Source organism: Lipophrys pholis (assembly GCF_963383615.2).
Source record: "Lipophrys pholis genome assembly, chromosome: 21".
Classification (NCBI taxonomy): Eukaryota; Metazoa; Chordata; class Actinopteri; order Blenniiformes; family Blenniidae; genus Lipophrys; species Lipophrys pholis.
In genome coordinates, this window is record NC_137649.1 from 10,756,508 (window position 1) to 10,779,938 (window position 23,431).

Below are 23,431 nucleotides of genomic sequence, written 5' to 3' on the forward strand. Positions count from 1 at the left end.
CTCGTGAGGTAACGGGATACGTTAGTGCTGCTATATCTCACCTTGAACATGGCAGCTTGTGGTTCTCCCAGTTCGTAGAACGGCGGTTTACCGGTGGCCATCTCGATGATGGTGCAGCCCAGCGACCAGATGTCTGCCGGCTTGCCGTATCCCCGAGGACCCTTGTCTATGATTTCAGGAGCCATGTATTGCAAAGTGCCTGAGAAACAACAAACACAACGTCCTCACGAATACTGACACAGAACTAATTCAGTACAGGTCATTTTCTCTCCTTAATGTGTCTGCAGGTCAAAGTTGTGAAGCAAAATGTGAAAATGCGTGAGCTGCCGATGTGATGAAGGATGGAAACTGCTCAGGGTAATCTCAAGTACACTGAACATGTGATGACAGTACATGCTGGATAAAAACGTGAGCTAATATTTATTTATTTGTAGGCTATTGGTGAGTGGCCTTCATATTTAACAGTCCAAAGGCATATTGTGGGCGAGAACGGCGAGAAAAAACACAACAAAAAACAACAGAATCACGTGTATGAAAACATACGACTGGAAAATCAAACTGAATCACATCAGTAGAAAAGCTGCACCTTGGAGGACATGTGCCATTTACAATATTCTTAGTGTGCATGCAGATTCTTTAAATTTACCTCCTGTTGAAGGTAAAATACATGCACTTTTGTGTTGCTCTGGAACAAGTCTGAAAATCAAAATGACTATAGTTTGACTTTGCACCTAAAAGTAAAGTATCTCACACCGGGTGTTAGCTCTAAGCAACTACACCCATGTGAAAGAACTGACGTAAAAAAAACCAAAATAGCCTGCATTAGGTGATTAATTATGAGTTACCTTGGCTTTGAGGCGATGACACAATACCTACATATGACCAATAAGGTGGGAAAGGCTTTAAAGGGGCTGATGGCCTTGTGTAAGCAACAGCAAAGACTGTCAGTGTTGTATATTAATCACGGCGCAGGTCCAAAGAAACATTTTCAGATCCGTACTGAAAGAGCTCTTTTGTCCTGTTATTATCCTGCTGGCTTCTTATTAGCTGCTCTTAGAGGCTCCTCTGCTGAGCTAAAAAAAGGGAGGCACACATTTATATATAGCAGGCATGGGCTATAAAAAGGACTCGCCCAGTTTCCTGAAAGGGCCATTCAGGGTAAGTCCCTGTCTGCTCCAATCTGCATTCACACCGTCTAATTCAAGAGGTCGAACTGAGCTACAGTTGGCGGCTGCCGGGCAAACATTACAGGGCGGCACCAACCTGCACCATCTGACCGCAGACTCATGTGAAACCCAGAGCCTGAATAGCAACAGAGTTATTACATACAGTAGGTGTGGTGCTGGGAGTGGATTCTTTCAAACGGTGCCAGTCGAACAAACACACGGTATCTGTCTGGGGTTACCTGCTCGCTCAGCTTTATTTATAGCCCCGTCTCAGGACGTCTCTCGCCCGTCTAAGCCTTTTGCTTGTGTGAACAAAGAGATGAGGATAATCAAGAGTGTACCTGTGAACGTCTCAGTGCACGGGTTGATCCCTGCGAGCCTTTTAGAGGTGCCAAAATCTGATATCTTCAGGACGCCACTGTAGGTGTTGATGAGGACATTGTCACCCTGTGGATTGAAAAGATCATACGTGAGCACAGACACACCCATCCTGCTCCTAAAATTCCAGGGCTATGCCATAGAGATAAGGATTGCAGCTCCTTGGAAGTGACAAACTGCAGGTTATGGCACCATGCATGGGAAGAGGAGGAGCTTCCAGCCAAAACAAGGCCATTAACATTTACGTGGAGCAAATGATGTTTATATGACGAGTAGTTAAAACAGGGGGCGGCAAAGGGACGGACTCTAATGACCGTCTCTGATGGGAACCTTATCAGCGTTGGTTTATTACAACCGAGATAAAGCAGGGAGTGCCTCTTACTTAAGAAAAAGAGGAGTGTTGCTGCAGCCAATGAGCTGTCAAGAAACTGCAGCAATGTCTGTGAGCAGCTGGTCTGGGGCACTCTTCAAATGCAGTCACAACAAATTAGACTTACCCGGAATCACATGGCCGACATTCTCAGAGAGCAAACAAGCACACACATCTAGAAAAACATGAAAGCCTGCAGACCTCAAAAGACCTCACAATGCTTTCTGTTATTGAGCTGCAAAAAAGCTCCACTCTATCACAGTTGTTGCATTGTTCTCTTAGAGGAGAATTCAAGCTTCACCAGAAGACATGTGGACTCTGTTTTCAGTTTTCATGTTTTGAATATTTGAAATCCCACAAAATTGCAATAATTTCCTAAAACAAGGTTAAAGACACATTGTTTTGTGGATTCGTGTATTAAAAGTGACACAAAGTCATTTGACAGATGTATTTTAATCACCCAGTCTTTTGTAGATGCACTGAAATACCTTCTTCTTTTCTTTATCAAGTTAAACTTGGTGCAGTGTTTTTGTGCAAAGTACTGAAATCTTTCCTGTCGACAAGGCTGGAGGTTCTGTACGGGGTGCAATATTTTCCATTTCTGTTCAGTCACTGTGCTTCTCACATTTCAAACCAACTACGTGGATCTTCTGTTTACTAAATCAAATTGCAAATGCGTCATCACGGGGTATTTCAGGATTCTTTATTTTTTTTGGGAAAGTAGAAAAACTTTCCATGAAATTTGACACTAAAAAGGAATAAAATAATAATCACACGACCGCAAAACAACGGTAGCAGTAATACTGAGAGGATTTGTATTTATTTCATTTTTAACATATACTTTTTAAAATGAACTTGTGAAAACTCAACAGAAAATAATCATACATCAATATTTTACTATTATCTGTTCTCATTTATTGTGCATCGCGTCACCTTGATGTCTCTGTGAGCGATCTGGTTGTCGTGCAGGTATTTGAGCCCCTCCAGAATCTGCCGGGTGTAAAAGCCGATCGTGGGCTCGTTGTTTTTCAGCGGACCCCACTTGGATCTGAGCAGCGCAGACAGACTCCCTGGAACACAACAGGACAAAGTGCAACAGCAATCAATGCACAGACCCTGATTTGAGATGACCAGCGCCGGACTGGTTACTAGGTTTTATGAACTGGTGATGGATTGAGTTTATTGAGATAAAATAACGCTGTACTCTCACCTCCAGGCACCTGCTCCATGAAGATCTTGATGAAGCCGTTCTCGCTGATGGAGCCGAGGTACTGAACGATGTTCTTGTGCTTTAGGTGCTTGTGCAGAGCGATCTCCTCGTGGAGTGGCTGCGAGTACCTGCATCCCAAAAACAAAATCGGTTCGAAACATGGGAAATGACTTTGATCGCAGCTGAAAGTACCAGCACTGACATATACAGTAAAAGACAACCCCGAGCACAACGTTCTCTTTTTCCTCTCTTTACCATTTCCTCTCACACGTTCATTGACAGGCGTATCTTAGTTTGCAGGTTTTGAAGGCTGTATTTCTAAAGTGATTTCTTCTGTAAAGCACATTCAGAGACCTCATTTCCAGCTCATTCCTTTCATATTCTAGGGCTCTCAGTAACTTGACACCAGCCTCATGAGATGTTCATCCAAACCTCGAACTCACTGAACATTTACAGCAACAAAGTCTTGCCAGTTTTGTTTAAATGTCAACTGAGTAAGAAATAAAAATACACAATATACTACATTTCATAAGCTGACTGATGGTGGGGTGACGAGGCAGTGCAGTGTTAAGCATCGTATCATGGAAAACAAGATCTGTGTGTGATTCCAGGATGACTGAGGCATTACTGTATGCAAAGTGCATGTTTTCTATGTGTGTTAGTCCACACTTCCTCACACAATTCAAACACATGCTTCGGAAGCCGAAACTAGTTGTAGCTGTGAAAGTGACATTATGTACAACAACGACTCCAAATTGTCTCTCAGTTTTAATGCAAATTTGAATATTCACAGTCAATGCACTTTGTACACACCACATTATGAACAAAATGAACAAGCTGTCGCTGCAGAATCCTGAAGTGTCGGTCTACTACTCTTCAGTGAGGAGTGGTGGTTGAACTAGAATAGTGGTGACCTTTATCAAAAAAACTGCAGGCTTATGGTGATGTCCTGACCTAGTGTATTTGTCTGGAGGTTATGTAAAAGTAGAGAATACATACAGCAGCATCTACAGCCCGTTAAAAACAAAAGACTGAAGCAGGAAGAAAGCTGCAGCCTGATTTTTCACCAGAACAACAGGTACCTACGCACAAAGAAAAGAAACGCTTGCCAGCAATTTCCATTTCACATGCATCTCTCTGCATGAATCACACCTTCTCCTTCGCCGGCTCTCCTCCGGAGATTTCAGTCCACTTCTGAATTATTTAGCCAAATTCTCCACATCGGTTGCGGCCGAGCGCACTGCTGACTGGCTGATGTGATTAGTGGAACCAAGTGTGGCGCTGGAAGTGTCTCCTCTGTGCGAGAGCGTCTCGCAGTCTGGGATGAGTAGGTGGAGCGATGAGGACGCAGAGACATTGATGGGAATAATAAACAAAAAAACAAACCCCCCCCACCACCACCACCCGGTCGCTCCATTGGATATCAGCACACTGAAAGCCAGAAAGCACCAGGGAGCTTGTTGATCTGCGACTTGCACTCTCAGCTGGAGGAGAGCAGCACTCTTTTAATTGTTGCTTGGCAGCGGCACTGAACAAGACAAGGCATTATCAGCTCCGACACTTGTTAACATCGGACAGAAATTCAATTTCCGAGCAGTGCAATAAATAGATGAACTGCATAATCTGCTAGACGTGGGAACCTTCATCTTGAGGGTGACTGTAAATCAGACATACATGCACTTTTTCATCTGTCGGTCTATCAACCTGTCAAATAGTTTGTCAGGAGGTCTAATATTTTGAGACCACAACAAAAACCTCACCTGCTGTCTCTCTCCGGTATTTCTTTAATGGCCAGTCGGACCTGGTTGCTAAGATCTCGGCCGGCGTACACGACCCCGAACGTGCCTTTTCCCAGGACCACCCTCTCTCCATGCTCATCGTACTCATAGTCGTACTGAGGAGACAAGAAAAACATCCACACCATCATGAAAAAAAATATTTCCAGTTAAAAATGGATCTAAGAATTATCTGGGACACTGCATATTTAATCAGATTATCTGATTGAAATTTGATGATCAATTTTCTAAAATATGTATATTTTTAATGTATTTTCTAAGTACATTTAAGTGAAACTATTTTGTATGCAAATGAATAGATAGCAATACAAGACAAATTAAATAATTAAAAAAATTAATTTTTTTTGCTTCTTAAAGACCTTTTTGTACCAAAGAAAGCTCCATATTACAGTACCAAGATAAAAGTTGACTCATGAGAAATTGTTGAAACCATTTAAAATATAAGCATATCTGAATTAAAAGCAAAAAAAATATCCTTATTCTATTATCATAAGTGTGAAAAATATATTGCATTTTCTTTATATAACTGAAGAAAACAAGTTAACCTCTAAACTAATTATGGAAAAAGTATTTATTTATTTTTTTAAATTGGATTTTTTTTTTGGTATTTTACTGCATCACAATACCACTTCTTTGCTATATTTATTCGGTCAATAAATTTTATTTTGCTTTGCTGACTCCTCCCTTTCAATCCTAAAAATCTCTCATTGTGCTTAAGATGTCCCGTGAAGACCTTGAGCATCATTTGCATGTACTTGTTCATCATTGCTGCTAATGTTTGGGCTTGTCTCGATTTAGAGCGGCATGCAACATGATTTTACTTTTTCTTTTATATGGGAGTCTGCAGGTCACAAATCCTCATCTGTATTGAGAACAGGTCACCTTGAAGCTCTTTTCGGTATTGAACGCATGTTGCTTCAGGTCTTACTGGGTGAAGCCTGTTCTACCAATAGTACTCTCCTTTTCTGTGTGAAACATCTGATAAACATGAGAAGCAAATACTAAAACCAGTCTTTGGCTGTGTTGACAATGCTGGCAGGAGACTAACTACCCCTCGGGTTGATTGGTGTCAAACACATAAAAAAATAAATAAAAAAAATCCCCCTGTAAGAAACCTGTTCGACACTTGATCTGGGCCATGCTGAGTCAAAGAGGGTGCGGCAGCATTTTGAGTAATTAGCTGTTCTTTTCCTGCGGCTCTGCTGAAAAGACAGGTGAATACAACAGCAGGTGTCTGCTGTTCACCGCCAGAGCTCCACAGAGTGAAAATCCAGGTCTTTTCTCAGCAGGTTACTGCTCATTTGTTGGTGTTTGCAGCTGCGTTTCGATCCAGTTCTTGTAATGACACCTGTGATGAACTGTAGAAGAAAAGCTGGAGGAAATGTTTGACAAATTGCCACGAAAATCAACTGCTTGATAACTACGTCATAAATTCAGGATGAAAAGCTGCCAGTTGGCTGCCAGTAAAGAAGAAAGCACTAATTATGTCTTGAAAGATGGTTCGCTTTTCTTTGTTCCTTCACTCGTTTTGATGGAAACAACCACATTCGCGTCTCGTTTCCTGTGACATTTTGAAAAGAAACAAGTGGAGTGCACAACAGGATGTAACTAAACAATGCAGAGCAACAAACTAGCACTCCCACACGCACAATGTGAAATGTGCAAGACTGGTAATTCAGTGATCGATGTTTAAGAAAACTGTGGTGACGAAGGTATTTTCCAACCAAAAAGATCTCAGTTTGCTTTGTCTGGGAAACTAAAGGGAATCGTAACTCAAGCATGTTTAAAGACTATATAGACCTTTATCTTAAATAGAAATTCTCATCTGAAGACCGAAAACATCCAAGCCTCAGGCGAGCTCTCACCTCCAAAGCGTCAGCGTCGCAGTCTCCCTCCTCGGGACCTTTCCAGGCCTCCTCTGCTATGCTGTTGACCAGATCACAGAATCTGCCAAAGAAAAGTCAGGTCAATGCAAAACACAGAAACAAGGTGCACGGCTAAACTGGGAGAGAGAGAGGACATTAAAAGTCAGAACAGGAGAAAGAATAATACAAAAGAAAGCTTGACATGATATATAAGTGATGTATGATGATTTGATTGACATTTTTACTGTACAGTATTCCCATGTGCATTTCCCAATCATGTGAGAAGAGCGCAGGAATTCAACCCCGGACATTCAGTAATGTATTTTTCATTTCAATGGGGCTTTAAGTAATGGTTGAAAGGTTATAATAGAAAATTGAATTGGTTATTCGAGTGGACATTATGTGATATAATAGGAATATGTAGGAATGGCTTTCATGAGTTCAATAAAAGGACCGAGCTGATAACACTTGACTTCAGCTTGGACTGTAGTGAGTCTTTTTTCATGGGGCGCCAGTGCACATTCATACACACACACAAAGTCGGCGGCGTGGTTGAAAAACACCCATTTAAACATTTAAAAAGAACAGCTTTTGCGAAAAAAGATTTGACTGTGACATTCATTTAAGCTGTGTTAAAAAGCTAAATCAGGAAGAGTGATGCTTTCATTAATTAGAAGAACAGACTAGTTTTTCACAACGTGCCTTGAGGAGGCCATGATATCTAACCATAAGTATAATTGCTCATGGCATTAAATACGGAGGTAATAAAAAGTCCCTGTATTAGATTTTGGCCTTGGGGCTCTCAATAGTAGTTGCATCTCTTTTCATTCAAAAACACTGTAAGTTAAGCGTTTGGCTGATAGACGAAGCTTTGCCTGTAAAAAGACACGCGTGGGGTGAGAGCATGAGTTCAGCCATGGCAGCCCTGAAAAAGCAGCCATACTTTGGAATTCCACCAGATATGAAATTAAACTGGATAGTCCACATGTCGAAGTGTCCTTGAGCAAAACACTGAACCTCAAATGTGAATGTGTGTGTGTGTGTGAATGGGTGAATGTGATTAACACTGTAAAGCGCTTTGGGGACTGCTGAAGCGACATAATAAGTATGTGACATAATAAGTATGTACGTATGACAACACCCTCAAATTACAGCTGACATTTATTCTCCTAATACATTGTATTTTCCTTTAAACCTCATGTGGGAGTTGAGCCAAGTTACCTGATGGAATAATTACTTTCGGTACCGATATATGTATTTATGTTTAATCATTCAAAGCCTTTTTCAGTTCCATCAATATACTTGGAGAACATAGAAATCAATTTTTTTGTGAAGTAGTCTTTTCATTTTAACTTAAAAAAATAGTTTAATTCTGTTGGTTGCAGATATAGTAGACATTTTATTGCTATTGCTTTTATTCTTTTAAACCAATCATTCCCAGGATACACAGATTTATAACCAAGGTGGTAATTTTCATGTTTAATATGATTATTCCTTAAAGGTTTCTGTATTGGAAATGTATGGAGTAGAAAGTGAGTGCATAAGATGAAAAGAGTAAAGGGTTGTGTGTCTTTTATTGCTGTTTGTCTTCTTAAGCTTTGTATTAATGACATAATCTGATTCATTCAGTTTTTCAATGTGTTATTGTCCCTTTTTGTGAGAACGTGTACTAAAACATCCAAGTGAGTGATCATTCCTCTAAGTGCAGACTAAAACTAAAAAGTAAATAATGACTTTAAGTGGAAAATATAACGATCAAAAAGTGAACATAGTTCTATTAATAGTATCATGCTAAACCGTTTCTTTAAATGCAGTAATATTTCCAAATGTTGCAAAGTACATCTTCTATTGTGCACTGATACAAACATTGACATTTTTATTATATTTTCTATTGTCTCCTCCATGTGGGGTGATAATACTAAAAGAACAAGATCAAACTAACTAAATATTTCTTACAATTGCAAACTCACTCTCACCCAACATTTCAACATTCAATCCCTTATGTTAAAATGTGTAGAGCTAAAGTGAAATGCACTACCCTTTCTATTGTAGTAGATGGTAGAAGTGTGTCTTCCATTGCTTGTTATTGTAAGTCTGCTGTTTCTGAAAATTTCTTTCTAGAGATATTCTTTTTTTGTATGTATCACTGTCCCATCTGGTTCGGGTGATTATGCGAAAAAACAAAAAAAACAAACCCCACTCCAACAATAGAATGACTGAACGTTCCTCCGAATGCAGACAGACATTAAAAGCCTGAGTTGATAATGTGACGATTATCAGAAGTAAAAAGAAAAAGCGACGGTAACACAGAGACTGTGATCCAGGGCACATTGTGATGGAGGTGTGTTATTTTGCTGGGGCTCTAATCCAAAAGAGGCTCCAGTATGTTTGCAGGCACACCTCCCACACAAACACATACATATTATGACCTTTACCGCTCTCACTGCACACAAGCTGTGAATTAGCAGGCTGCTGGCTTTGTTTTGCTGTTGCACATGCCTGCAGGTGTTCAGTGTTTCATGTGTGCATGTGTGTGCGCGCACACGCCACTCGCACACAAAGCAGGCGCCGCCAACTTTTTGTCTGCCTCTTTCTTCCCTCTCTCCACCCTCCGTCTCACCCGTCCTACCTCGCTGTCACTGCTGTTAAAAGGAAAACAGCATCATGACAACAGCAGGCATGACTCACAGACTCTCACACTCCAGATAATAGAACTGGAAGTGCTCCGGAGACTCAGTTGTGAGAGTCACAAGACTGCGAGTGCTCGGCGCTTCAGCGAGCTGCCAGCGAGAGGAACGTGACGGGGCTTAATTGAAACGAGGTGTGCACCTGGAGACAGGGGAGTGGGAAATTTCCCACCTGTGATTTGAGCTCATGTGCACATTCAAAGATGTGATGCACCCCAAGCTCACGATGTTAGCTGCTGGATATAAACACCAGTGACAAAATTGATCAGTGATATTGGTTTGACAACTTTCTGTGTTTTAAAGCAAAATGTAGGTGTACAGTGGAGAAACTGTCCATTATTCAGAAGGTCTGTAGCTGCTGCTGACATCTAGCAACAAAAGGATAAAGATCTCAAGAAATAAAAATCATAACCCCCCCATCGTGCAAATATATTTTTGTCAAATTTTCTATCACCTTTTTTTAAATAAATCTTTAATTTGAATCATTCTTTAATTCAGTTTGAAATATTACCGCTGGCATACCTTTGGATGCATCCCTTTAATTATGGTCAAGTGTTTGTTAGTATCTTGTCCTCACTTGTTAAGTCTTATTGTCAATTTTATCAATCATTTTTTCAAGTGCTTAAAAAGACATTAACGAAATTAATGAAAAGCTTTGAACGAATTTAATTAAAATGATTGATTGAATTGACAAAAAAAATGCTTGAGACATTTTGCATAAAAGACAATGCCAAAATAACAGTGACGTAATTGCCTGGTTTCCAAAGTGGACCCATTGTGACTGCAGGAGGAATGAAGATCAGTGAAATGAGACAACACTTTATGAATATGCTAAGAATCTCTGCTATTTGAACAAAACTTTTATCTTCGGAATATCATTTGGTGTCAATGGTGTTTTTAAAATTGTCGTGCAAAACACTTGGTCCTATCACATGAAAACAATGGGGAAGTGTCTGATCAAATGTGTTCGCCGCATATTCCCATAGAAACAGCGGGCGTGTTACACTCAGTGAGAGCACCATCTCTTGATCTACGTATCTGTAAATATTTGTAAATGTTCATGAATATGTTTGAGTCTGCAGACTCTCAAGTGTGCACGCAACTGTGGCTGTGCGGTGATCTGTAGCTGCTGAGTACATGAATAGATTGCACATTTATTACAAACACTCCAGAGAAGGTTACAGATACTCAGGCTGTTCAACGTCGTGAACGTTCTGAATTTTCACATGTATTCATAGCACTGTAAGGAGGTCCTGTGACAGAGGAGCTGTGTGTGTGTGTGTGTGTGTGTGTGTGTGTGTGTGTGTGTGTGTGTGTGTGTGTGTGTGTGTGTGTGTGTGTGTGTGTGTGTGTGTGTGTGTGTGTGTGCGCGCGTGTGTGTGTGTGTGTGTGTGTCCATGCTGAAGTTACAAGTCAGTCTCCTAAACTGACTTCCTACAATGGCAAATGAGCACTGCTGCACAACAAAGAGGATTTTTTGAGACTATGAAGTAGGAAGACGAGGCATTTCTGGGCTATCTGCCTCTGGTCCCAGTTTTGAGATGTTGGACCACCTGCATGTATTAACTGTAACTTTAGAAAAGGGCATGGAAGTTGCAGATTACCTGAATTCATCACTGGCACTTAAGGTTAACAAAGCGAAGCACAGAGAGCCTGAACAGGCAGACCAACCTTTTGCAGTGCATCTCTGTACAGAAATAGATCTGGAAGTCCTCGGCGTTGTGAAGGACGTAGAGGAAGGAACTGCGTTCATCAAACTTGGAGATGCTGGGTGGAGGAACAAGACAGGGTCAGCTATGTAGTCTAATGAGAGGCACTTGAGGGAGGTATGAGTCAGGGGGAGTTTAGTCTTTTCACTCGATTCATGACATTCACCATTAGGTCTCTTCGTAAAAAATAAAATGGTGTTTGCTGCAAGTGGATGGCCAGTTTAATTTAAACTTAAAACGGATTACAAATGGGAAATGCACAATGTGCAGGCAGATCCATTGGTGTGTGAATTCATGTGTGAATGGGTGAATGTGATCAACGATTTGAAGCGCTTTGGGGCTGCTCACGCAGTCGAAAAGCCTTATATAAGTCAAGTCCATTTACCATAAAAATACAGGCATATGCAGCAGACACAGTTTTCCTTCATCCACTACAGGAGGAACAAAACCTGCACCTGGAACGAACATGAAAGTCGTTTTGCATTTGAAATGATGCCTCAATGCTGCACGAAAGAAGCGCAGCTTTAATCTAAACCCCCATAAATGTAAACTTTCATGTGCAGGAGCAACGCTTGTCTGTTCATTTCTTGTTGACAAAGCCAGAGCTGCTGAGCCAGACATTGGAGTGCCTGCGTGTGTGGTCGTATTGCAGCTTCCAGAGCTGCTATTGTGTCCTGCTGACTGTCTGCAGGCTGAGTGGGCACAGAGAGTGAGTTGTTCCCTAGCAACATGTGAGCATAGCCCTCCACTTCTCTCCGATCTGACACTGAATTCCTTTGAGGACCGAGGAGAGATAGCGCATCGCAAGATATCATGAAAACTGTACAGTCTCAAAGAGCAAAATACAGTAGACACTATGTTGAAAGTCAGAATGCTTTGAAATGTCAGTTACAACTGTGCAGCCCATGCTGGTACTGCTTTGCTTGTGCAGTGTGAACTGAAGGGGACTCTTTCACATACATCCTGACAGCAAATCGGAAGCAGTGAAGTTTGGAAACTGCGTGAAAGCCAGAAGCCAATTGTGAAGATCGAAAAGAACAACAATCATCAAAAGACTTGCAACGTGAACTCAGGCTGAATTTGAATTTGCAGACACCAACCTGACACCTCGTACAGACGTGGCGCTGAAGTTCCACTCATGTATCCCCTTATTCTGCAGAATAAATAACACCATTACACACAACGGAAGAGTAAAAATAGATGAACGTCGTGTGACGAGCCCACACATTGAAATATTATTATATTGGCTATAACACGGAAAATACTTTATTTTTTCTCTTTAAATTATGAAATTGAGAGAATGTGATAAATTAACCATGCAGTAGTGTATACTATAAAACACAGACCTTATCGTCAGGGGCAACATGCCAGATAGAGACTGTGTTGTCATCCACGTCTTTGTTTATGGACAAATACGAAGGTTGGTACACTTTAGTGGGCTCCAATATCAACACCTGGAGAACAAATAAACCTATTATTGAAGCACTCATTCATTCAGTGAAGGTTATGATGATGAACTTCCACTCATCTCCAACCGCGTCATGCTCATTACATAACAATGTGCTTCATTAAGTCTTTACTTCCTGTGGATTGAAATAATTAAACTTTTATTAGGTCGCTCTCTGGAAACCTCTTCATACACAAAGTATAGTATCCATTTCAATAATGTCACTGTAAAACCATACAGTGAAACCAACATTGTTAGGCATTCAGCTGGAGCCACTTACAGGGAATCGAACTGAGGAAACGTCCTTTTTGGTTGCTTCCACCAGGAAGTCCATCCAAAAGTCGACCAGCTCTTGTTTGGGTGCTGGCTGCTCGGTGCTTGGCTTTTTAAAGTGCTGGTAGATCAAGAAGGTCTCCACCAAAGAGCGCAAATACCTACAGCAAACCACAGGTAAAAGAAAACTAAACGGTGAACAACGAAACAGGTGTCGCTGGAGAACCTTCCTGAAAACACAGTTCTCACAGTAATCTGATATTAAAAACAGAATAACTCACTTGCACATCATTTGCATTTATATTGTAGTGTTTTTTCAAACCATAAACGTATATCAAGAAAGACCCGAGAAACAAACAATACAGCTTGATTGTGTTTGTGAGCCTGGGATCATTGCTCTTTGTGACATTAATAGTAACATAAAGAGGTTTCACAGCTCCAACACAAATAAAGAACAGCAGGAGCTCAAGCACTGCAAAACGGAGCTGCAGACATTTTCACCATGTTGTTACTTTATGTGCTGCAAAGGCTCATAAAACCTTGACAGACTTGCAAAAACTAGAACTCCTTAATGAACTGATGATCCAAGAACAGCATGGATAATCCATGTTTATGTTAAGTGACCGATTTGGTAGGTTTTGCACTCTTTCCTGTTTCTTTCAAATTACTAATTATATTGCGGAGATGATCCTTTGATACATCATTAAATTGTTATGCTAAACATTGGGACGGGTGTTGCTGCGGGTATGTTTGGTCCCGTTGCTCTGGTGAAGCATCAATTCCTTCTAGTCAGTTAACCTGATTGAGACATTTGATTGGTAAATAATTCATGATTTGAAAAACTATGCTTAAGAAAGCATTGTACACATATTTAGAACAGTTTTGCCAATTATATTCCATAAAGAATGACAAACTGTGCTAAACAGTTTGTATATAATCAATGTTTTACAGCATCTCAGTGACAAACAAATGTGAAAAGTAGTCTATTGTGCACGTCAAACAAATATACAATAATCAAATGTCTGGTTGCATATGTTGTTTCTGCTAAGATGGAGCAGCCTGCGGGCTGCAAAAAGTTGTATAGAAGATGGATTGAACGGTTCTTTGACTCATCAAGGTGCTGTTCAAATGAGCAAAGTGAGTTTCTTGTGACAGAAATACACCAAATGCTTGCACAATAGCCACAGATGGCCAGTGTGGTTTCAAGGGAAAGACGAGCACTCTTCAAATCACATCGAACACAGGCACAGTTGGTGATGGACGCGGTTTGAAATGGGGCTTTTCTTTTTGGGCAATCTAATCCGGGAACGGTTGATCCGTGTTCTCACCAGATGGGCGCTTTGAGTTTGAAGAGTTTCTCCGAGGCCTGGATGACCCTGGTGTTGTCGCAGGCCAGGATGCTGGCGCCCAGGAAGAACCCTACATCCCAGTAACTCTGCAGTTTGTCCAGGCTTCCTTTCTTACCCAGCAGGCTGCTCAGCTTAACTCCTGGAAACAAGACAACATACAAAAAGCTGCTTCATGCAATGGGAAATTATCGATTTGTTCTGTTCTTCCCTTTGGGCTGTTTGCCGAAAACACAGGCCACAAGACGAGCTTGCTGGAGAGAAACGGCTAAAAACAAACAAACAAGAGATCTCAATATAATTCAACACTTTGTCTGGATGTGCCACAACTTGCAGGTTTAGATTTATGTTTTGTCATCATTCACAGGGAAACTATGAGCCGCTGCATGTTTTGCCCAGAAGCAGAAACCTGGAGAAGCAGTGGGGGAGGGGGGGGTCGTGAGGATAAGCATGGGGGTAAGCAGAGCAATTCAGGGAACTGCAGCCTTATTCCTGGGACAGCCAGTCAGCTCCACTTCCCACATTCCTGAGCTCCTGAGAGCCTCAGATTTCAGAGAAAAACATAATAAATGGAGCAAAGGCTTGGTTACATGTTTGCCTGACAAAAGCAAGAGGAAAACATGAGCAGGTAACACTGACACTGTAGATGAAGTGAAGAAGAGGTGGCATTGTCTGCATGCAGTGACAAACAGACAATAAATCCCTCCCCATTACAGGTCCCATTTTACATAGTTTTAAAGCGACTTAAAATCATCCTATTTTGTTGTTAGCAACATGTTGGTTACCATAGTTATTGGTGTTGTGTTTCTTACCAACTGATTAACAAATTAAGCTTGTTTCTGTCCTCTTTTAGCTTTGTTAAAGCCAGTACCAAACACCCATCACTCCTCCTGTTTTTCCCAGTATATTTACACTTTCTCAATATCCTAACCTTTGTTTCTTGTTTCTTAAAAACTCTAAAATAGACAAATACATTTAGATTAAACAGTTTTTATACACATACGCAGGCACGCACATAATTAGTGCAGCTTTAAGCCAACCTTCATGCATTTCCATTCTTCCTGTAAACATTTGAGCAATTATTTTGTAAAGCAGTTTTAAAAGGCATTTCCCCGAACAGCTCTTTTTTGGTTGATACCTATGCTCGGTTTAATAGCTCATTTTCAGCAGTTTTAGCCCAAAGACAGATACATGGGCAGGCCGTAAATTGAACCGCCGACCTTGAAAGCGGAAGTTTCACGCAGCCGCTCAGATACAGAGTGTTCTCCTGACTTTACAAAAAGTTCTTCAGCCACTAAAAGCTTCTCTGCAAAGAATTGTGCTTTTCAAATAAAACCACTGCCAGCTTATTAATACAAAACAAAGACCTGAAAGACGTGGAAACAGAGATTTGTGCAACTTTTGATCATTTATCGATTTCATCCATCAAGTCAATTACAAATGATTTATTCTAAACCTTTTTAAAGAAGGATATTCCCTACTTGCTCCAGCTTTTCGATGCCTAAATGGAAAAAGGACTGAAAACGTTGCACCTTTTCACTGTGTTAGTCTTAACATCAGTCACATTCACCCATTCACACTTCAGTTGTGGTGTTCAGTATGCAATCAGGTGACAGGTTGTTGCTGGTTAAACCAAACAAAAAAAGTAACTGAAGCTGAAAACTGAAACTCGGGGTTTAGTGTTTTGTATTTTGACACATGGGCATGTGCAGCTAAAGATCAAATTTCCAACCTTTCACTTACAGTTTATCACCTGAGCCACAGGCATCCAAGGCCAAAGTTTGTTCTCCCAAAACTGGGAAAACGTCCTGCTTGTTGGGCTGCTGAACATTCTGGTAGGTTCACTATTCACTAACAATTGAATCTGCCTGCTGTAGATGGGAACTGATTAAATAACAAGTTGGAGTAGGAATTGAAAAGCACTAAAACACACTGTCAATCTCATGTGTACTGTTCATATTTGAGTTTGCCCCAGTGTGCGAATACACATTATCTAATGAAACTTGTGCCTCTCAGAGATATGACTGATCATAAAAAACTACTGCAAAGACAAATTGGTGCTTAATTACTCTGTGGTAGGTCTTCAGATTATCTGTAATAAACTTAAAAGCAGCGGATTAACTCAATCTGGTGTCCACTCACCCACTTTGCGAAGCTCAAATGACGTGTCGAACTGGTGCCCAGCTGCCAGCAAAAGCACGGCATAGTTGATGCCGGAGTGCAGCGTGGGCTCAGACTCAAAGCCCCTTTTAAACCTACGAGGAGAAGAAAAATAAATAAACATTTTTCTTCTAAGAAATGCATCACTGCGGATCCAAAGTGTCTCCGTGATAACGGATGGCTTCACACGGCTCCCCCGGTTTACCATGACACAAGACGGAGAAAACAATTAGAGCCATATTGAGTTGGGGCCGCAGAACAGCAAACAGCAACTGGGAATGCCGCCCCAGAACAAGAAATTTCATTTATTTAATGAGCAATAAGCTCTGCTGAGATAGAGCTGTGAATGTTATTGGGAGTCTGCATCAGGTTGTGAAACAGACCTGAAAATAACAGCTAAATGGCAGCTTGATTATCCCAGCGCAGGATTAGATAGTCAAAAATATTAGATTTTTAAAGGGAATTTATAGATGCGAGGAAACAGGCGTGTTGTGGTTTTAATAAGTCAACAACCGTTAGCTAATGATAGCTGCCAGTTGCTCTCAAGACAACCCTGCTCATATTAAGAAAGGAAACCGGGAGTTTACTGTCACATTTTACACATCATGAAATCAATCAGTATCTTTAATAGAGATGTGAAATTAGTAAAACAAATTATAATAATCCTGCAAACATGTCTCTGCAAGATGAATACAAATATAACGACACTTTCTGAAGTTTTACAACAAGCATCTCAAAGTGGTATTGCTACTTCAAATCTAAGTGATCATGTTCCCATTTGTACTTAGATGACGGGACTGGATCCTCTTCATGCCAAATACCATGCCGCATGCCACTGCTGGGAGGAGGTGTGATCAGCCATCTTTCGCAGACTTGTGACTTCACTGTTTCTGTCAATGAGCCTTGCAATTTTCATTACTAACAAGGGGATTTACCTTGATGATAACAGCCATAATGACACGCTGTGCTGCTGGCACCAGTCGCGTAAACTTTTAACACCGTGGTGCCAAGGACTGCTGAGTCACTACATGCTTCTTGGCCTTTGGAACACTTCTTAAACTATACTTGTTGCTGACTCAGAGTCTGGAGGAGCATACTGTTTGCCTGTGTACATGCACACACACACAGAGCCTCACCAGAATGTTCCGCTGTCTCTGCTCTCGGTGTCGGTGAAGTGAGACTCCAGGAAAGTGTCCTTATAGATTCGTCCCACCAGGCAGTAGATGTCCGATGCGACCTGCTCCTCGCCCTCCACCAGGGGCAGCATTATGTCCAGGGCTTTCTGCCTGTCCCCTGGCAGGTTCCTCCTACAATCAGACACAAACGCACACCACAAAAGTTGGATGCAACCAGTTCAAGCGATTTATCCCCCCACACACATTTTCAAACTTTGGCATCATTTGTCAGTAATCCGTACAACATCGAGGCAAATGCAGGACACACAATGGACTCTCAATTGACTACATTCAATATCAGAATCTAATTATCGTCATCATGCCAACCAACAGTCAGTTTCTGGCAGAATTTCTAATCACATGTGATAGATTTATTAAAATATGATGACTGCATGGACCAAACAACTTTGACTGCATTATTATTTCCTCCCAAACTGTTTATGTAATCAGTTTGGTTGGTAAAAAAAAAGCAATACAACACCCCAGCAGTTCATTTCGCTGAGTATCGAGCACCTAATAGGTTTACTGCTTGTGTCTTTTGGTCCAATGATAAATATAAGAAAGTAAATGCAGTGAGAACCAAACTAAAAGGACATTTTTTGACCAGATTAAGGAAATTCGCAGAAAGTTTGAATGCAGCTTTCATTAGCTCTCCTTCTATTTTTGGATAATTATAAAGGAGTGTCCTAAAAAAGAACGAAATCAATGGCACACCACTTCTTTCAAAGATGAAAGTGCAATGAATCTCCATCCTAGTCAAATGTTGCAGACAAGCTTATAAAATACAGAAGTAATGCAAGTCAATGTCATATTTTCAATGAATCAACCTTTTGTTTGACATAATTACTCAGCATGCACTTCAACCCCCACCAGCACATTGCAGGGAATGTTTTCCTCTCGGGGGAGTGCATTAACTCGGAATTTGATTCTCCCTTTCAGCGACCAGATTTTGGGTTATTCAAGACATCCTTTCTGAGTCTAAAGCAACCGTACATTTAAACAGACTGAATCAAAACGTACAACACCAGCAGCAGGTGGAGAAAGTGTGTGTGTGTGTGTGTGTGTGTGTGTGTGTGTGTGTGTGTGTGTGTGTGTGTGTGTGTGTGTGTGTGTGTAGCCCGGGAACGGTTGTGCGCCTATTGTTGTGTGACGGTGATACTTGGCACAGTGGAGGCCATCAGGAACCTGACTTAAATTACAGAGTTTACTGGGTTCATTAAAAGAATTGCCAATTTTATCCAGCACTGCAAGTCTCCGACTAGACTGCAGGCAACCATTACCACATGACAGGATCTGCTATAACTAATGGCTACGGATGTAATTCAAGGCTCTTTAATGGGTAACCCACTAGAACATGACAGAGACTGATGAACACCAACCACAATCTCTCCAGGTGTTAATTACTTAGATTACACAAATATCTGTCCATGGAAGTGTGAACAATTAACAATCAAGCAGCTTTCAGTGGAAATGGGTTTAATGTTTCTGCTTCAGTAGAAAAAAGGGAAGTAAAGCGAATATGATGGCAGCCTGAAAACACCTAACAAAAGACCATGAAAAAAAAATTCAAATTGTTTATGAATATCACATTTATTAGTTTTTTTGGAAGCCTGTTCCAACTTTTTTTTTTTTTTTTAGATGTTCAGATTTGACTATGTGAAAGGGCCCAAGTGTTACAGGCTGGTCGTCCTTAAGCAAACCCTGGTTCACACATCACATTATTTGGATGTAAAACATAGAAACATAGAAAGGAGAATTGCATGTTATTTTGTTTCGCCAGTGCCAAAAATATTGTAGGACAGAGGGCAGGGTCCTATAAAATCTGACCTTGGGCTGTGATTGGCCCAGGAGCCGCACTTTGGACATGTCTGGTTTATTAGCTTCAGTGATCTGAGGCTAATAAAAAAATAGCTCTGCCATAAGTTAGTCATGTTCACAGTACAAATGCTTCCTTTCTGAAAATAGCATTTTCCTCTATGGCTGTCAAAAAAATCAGTCTCCATAGAAGTTCAATATTGTTGGTACTTTGCATTTTAAACAAAACAAAACAAAACAAAAGGCTATGAGTTTGTCTGAAGTCTATGAGATTAGGTGTCCAATGTTTCTGTTTGGTAATGTTTAGAATATAAGGTTGACTGATATGACTCCTGGCCAGCCTTGTTTGATGGACTGAGCTTCTCTGTGCTTTAAGAGCCTCCACCGCATGTCCTTTCACACAGAGATTACACAACTGCACTGTAACAAGTTCTCCTTGTTAGACCTACGATCATCCCGCTGAGTGATCTTTAACGGCCACAAGATTTGTGCAACGGGTCCGACGGAGGAGCAACTCATTAGTTTGTGCATCTGCTCCAGCTGTGCCGGCTCATTGAGAAAACATACAGATTGCAAATACATGCATATGCATGTGCACACGTACGTGCAAAAGTGTAGATGGTTATGCATGCAAATACTCTTCCACGGGGAAGAGTATGTTGATCATTTGTGAAGCACTTTGTGTTAAATTTTGCCGCCTGAAAGGAGCTAAACAATTACAATGATTGATATTTTTTCTGAAGGTAGGACAGAAACAAATTAGAGGAGGAACAAATTGTTCCACCATCAGCGCTTCGTCTGTGTGTGTGTGTGTGTGTGTGTGTGTGTGTGTGTGTGTGTGTGTGTGTGTGTGTGTGTGTGTGTGTGTGTGTGTGTGTGTGTGTGTGTGTGTGTGTGTGTGTGTGTGTGTGTCTGCCTTTACCACTCTGTTCTCTCACTCTGTACCTTCCTGCAGGTACTTCATTTTTAAGAACTCAAAGTTTGTGCTTGCTTTACTCTATATTTATTTTTTTTCTCTCTTTACATTCCCCTCTTACTCAAACGGTTTGTTGTCATCTCTGAGAAGTCTCTTCATGTTAAAATGCAGTTGTGTTTATTGCTCATTCTTATGTAAAGTGTTTTTTTTTTGATCAGTACTGTGACGACTGTGTCGTAATGGATGAAATTCAAATACATTTCTATGAGTGCCATATGAAAATTTCGATTTGAAACAAGCTCCTTCATATTCATTCATTTCCTTTTCCGCTTTATCCTGTTTAGGGACGCTGGGGCCGATTCGACCTAATAAAACGGACTGTAGGAGGCTACCAAGAGAAGATCGATCCACGCAAAGGTAGAACATGAAAATTCCACACAGAAAGGCCCCACAGGCCCAACCAAGGCTCCAATCTGGGACATTCTTGTAAAGAGGAAAGTGAGCGAAACCCTATACCACTGCACAGCCACGAGCCTTTACATAATGATGTTGAAACAACAGGTGGTGGCATTCAGCCGACTGTGGTGCAACTCCGATCACTCGTTCTTCACCGCTGAACTTACAGTCCAAACGGCTGTCACAGTCAGCCGCTTTTATTTTAAACATGGCAGCTGTGCCAATAAGCACAGCTGCCATTTTCTTCCTGCGAAGATTTAGGGAGATTTTACTACTTGAAAAAAAAACACGTCAATGACTGTGATTAATGCAGATGCAAAATGCTTGCAAACAAAAACTAGTTGAACCCCCCTTAAATTAAATAAACAAATATCAATAAATGTGCAGTACTTCACAACTTAGTTATTTTACATTGTTTTTAAATTTGTAGATTGGGTTATTTATATGAACAAAGGTCTCTAAGCACTCCTTGAAAACCTGTTTGCTTGTTATTATGCAAATATATTCAGAATTTCTCCAGAACCTGCGCTCCATCCGGGGAAACCTTTCATCAGATTGGTAGCATTTCTCTCAAGCTTTCTGCTGCAGATTGTGTCAAAACACAGACTGGAGACCGAAATCAGAGGTGCGATCTTGCGAAGTGGAGTCTCTCGCACAGACGTTAGTCATGATGAATACAGGGAAAAAAAAAAAAGAAAAAATCTTGATGAACATACAGCGGCTCTTCTCTCGGGCGTGAAGGTTAAATAAAACATACGAGCTGACAGCTATTACCATGGAGACCTCTCAGAGGGAGAAGCACTCGGGGAGGAGAGACCTGCTGTACGTTCACATAACTCTCCATTTCCCTTCTTTCATCTCTCCTGAGTGCTGGCGGGTGTTTGGACAGAAAAAGGATTCTTGCTCATATTCTTGACAAAAGCTACTTCAGCCCAGCAGCTTCATTTAAAAATCTACTTCAGATCAATGATTAAATGCTGTTTATTGATAATGTGGAGGCTGGGTGTGGGCTGCAAGCGGGTGAGTCAGAACACAGGAGTGCAGACAGGCAAAGTAATGATCCATACAACTCCACTTCAAGGAGATACTTCACCAGTCGGTTTCACACTAACATTAGAGCAGATTTTCAACACTTGTATTTCAAATGGGTAAAATATAACAGGAAGTAGCATCACGATCTCCCTCTCTTTCCACTCAAGAGACATGTTTGACTAATTTATCCTTAAAATGCTTTTCTCTCTCTCAAATAACAACAATGAGTCAGACTCTCTCCTGTAACGTCTATCAAAGTCCTAATGAATCATCGTCGCTGCTGAATAGGTGAGTTGACACAAAAGGCCTCCAACTGCTGAGTCACAACATGACACGAGAGTTTTATTTTTTCAAATTTTCTTTTTAACAGTCATTGAAGGACACTTGTCAGAATGTCTCAATGTGCCAGCTTGAGCCGCACACACAGATACACGCGGACATGTTGGCACCGTGCAGACTAAGTTTTCTGATTGCTGCCAAATTAAAGAGCAGCAGGCTTTGTGGCTGTTGGAGGGAGTCACATCATGTGAAGCGAAGTGAAGCAGCTGGCAGGAAACACGCAGCCAAAACCTCCTGCTTTGTGCATCTGTCTTTCTCCTGAGTGCAGCAGCGGAATTAAATAAATTGACATACCTTTATACTCTATATAGATTTACCTCCGGCTGTGAACACAAAAGGTCACTCCGACCTACCAAAACCACTCATTTCACAACAATATGCAGCCACATCCTAATGAGATGAAAACAATTTTAAGACCAAGCAAAGCTGTTTGGTTTTTACACCATGTGGAATCGGAGCGTGGAGGCAGACAGAATGGATCACAGTTCTCTTATAAACACTTTTGCTGCAATCCAGCTGCAAGTCAGATATAGTTTGGTTGTAAAACAAAACAAATAATCACTCTTTTATTAGGCTTTCTACATTAGTTTTAACTCTATGACTCAATGTTTACTCCAAAATCTAGATTCCTGAACTAATTTTGATTTTTTTTTCTGATATATTAATCCCTCTTCTATGTCTTCCTAATCCCTCTTCGCTCATTCATCACACATCACACATTGTCATAATGGTTCTTGGCAGTGAAATCTCCATCCATCCATTGTCTCCCGCTTATCTGTTTCCGGGTCACGGGGGTGGCAGTCTGAGCACTGTCACCCAGATCACATTGCACCAATTAATAACCTTTCATGCGGGTGGTGAGCCCACGGGAAGCAGTGAAATTTTTTCCAAGAAAATTATTTTTATTTGCCGTTGGATGAGAATACGATGACTGACTGACGATACAAGACATTTGATAAGAGAATTATTTCACATTCATTTCTTGTTTCCTCTTTGTTCTTAATTAGTGGGAAATCGCCTCCTCCTGCGGGTGTTGTGTGTGTGTGTGTGTGTGTGTGTGTGTGTGTGTGTGTGTGTGTGTGTGTGTGTGTGTGTGTGTGTGTGTGTGTGTGTGTGTGTGTGTGTGTGTGTGTGCTTGCCCTCTTACCGATTCAGTGCAAAGGCGTAGTGGAACTTCACATGTGGATGAGCCACGGGGTCAAAGGTCGGAAGCTTCTCCAGAGTCTCCACCAGCTTCACGATGGACTCGTAATCCTGAAAGACGTGAAAAGGAACATGGTGACGAGTTCCT

The 23,431-nt window shown here is 41.1% G+C and overlaps 1 protein-coding gene across 2 annotated transcripts in view; it reads right to left on the reverse strand.

Moving 5' to 3' along the window:
• Positions 1–23,431, reverse strand: part of map3k5 (mitogen-activated protein kinase kinase kinase 5) — a 68,953-nt gene that overhangs the window by 12,538 nt on the left and 32,984 nt on the right. For both annotated transcript variants that reach the window (XM_080490090.1, XM_080490091.1), the window contains exons 6-19: positions 23,288–23,394; positions 17,544–17,714; positions 16,390–16,502; positions 14,230–14,389; positions 12,909–13,062; positions 12,528–12,635; positions 12,282–12,334; positions 11,144–11,239; positions 6,786–6,867; positions 4,885–5,018; positions 3,125–3,252; positions 2,848–2,984; positions 1,508–1,613; positions 42–199 (exon numbers count right to left, since the gene is read on the reverse strand). In XM_080490090.1, coding sequence (XP_080346216.1) covers positions 42–199; positions 1,508–1,613; positions 2,848–2,984; positions 3,125–3,252; positions 4,885–5,018; positions 6,786–6,867; positions 11,144–11,239; positions 12,282–12,334; positions 12,528–12,635; positions 12,909–13,062; positions 14,230–14,389; positions 16,390–16,502; positions 17,544–17,714; positions 23,288–23,394 — 1,707 coding nt within the window. The remainder of the gene's footprint in view (positions 1–41; positions 200–1,507; positions 1,614–2,847; positions 2,985–3,124; positions 3,253–4,884; positions 5,019–6,785; positions 6,868–11,143; positions 11,240–12,281; positions 12,335–12,527; positions 12,636–12,908; positions 13,063–14,229; positions 14,390–16,389; positions 16,503–17,543; positions 17,715–23,287; positions 23,395–23,431) is intronic.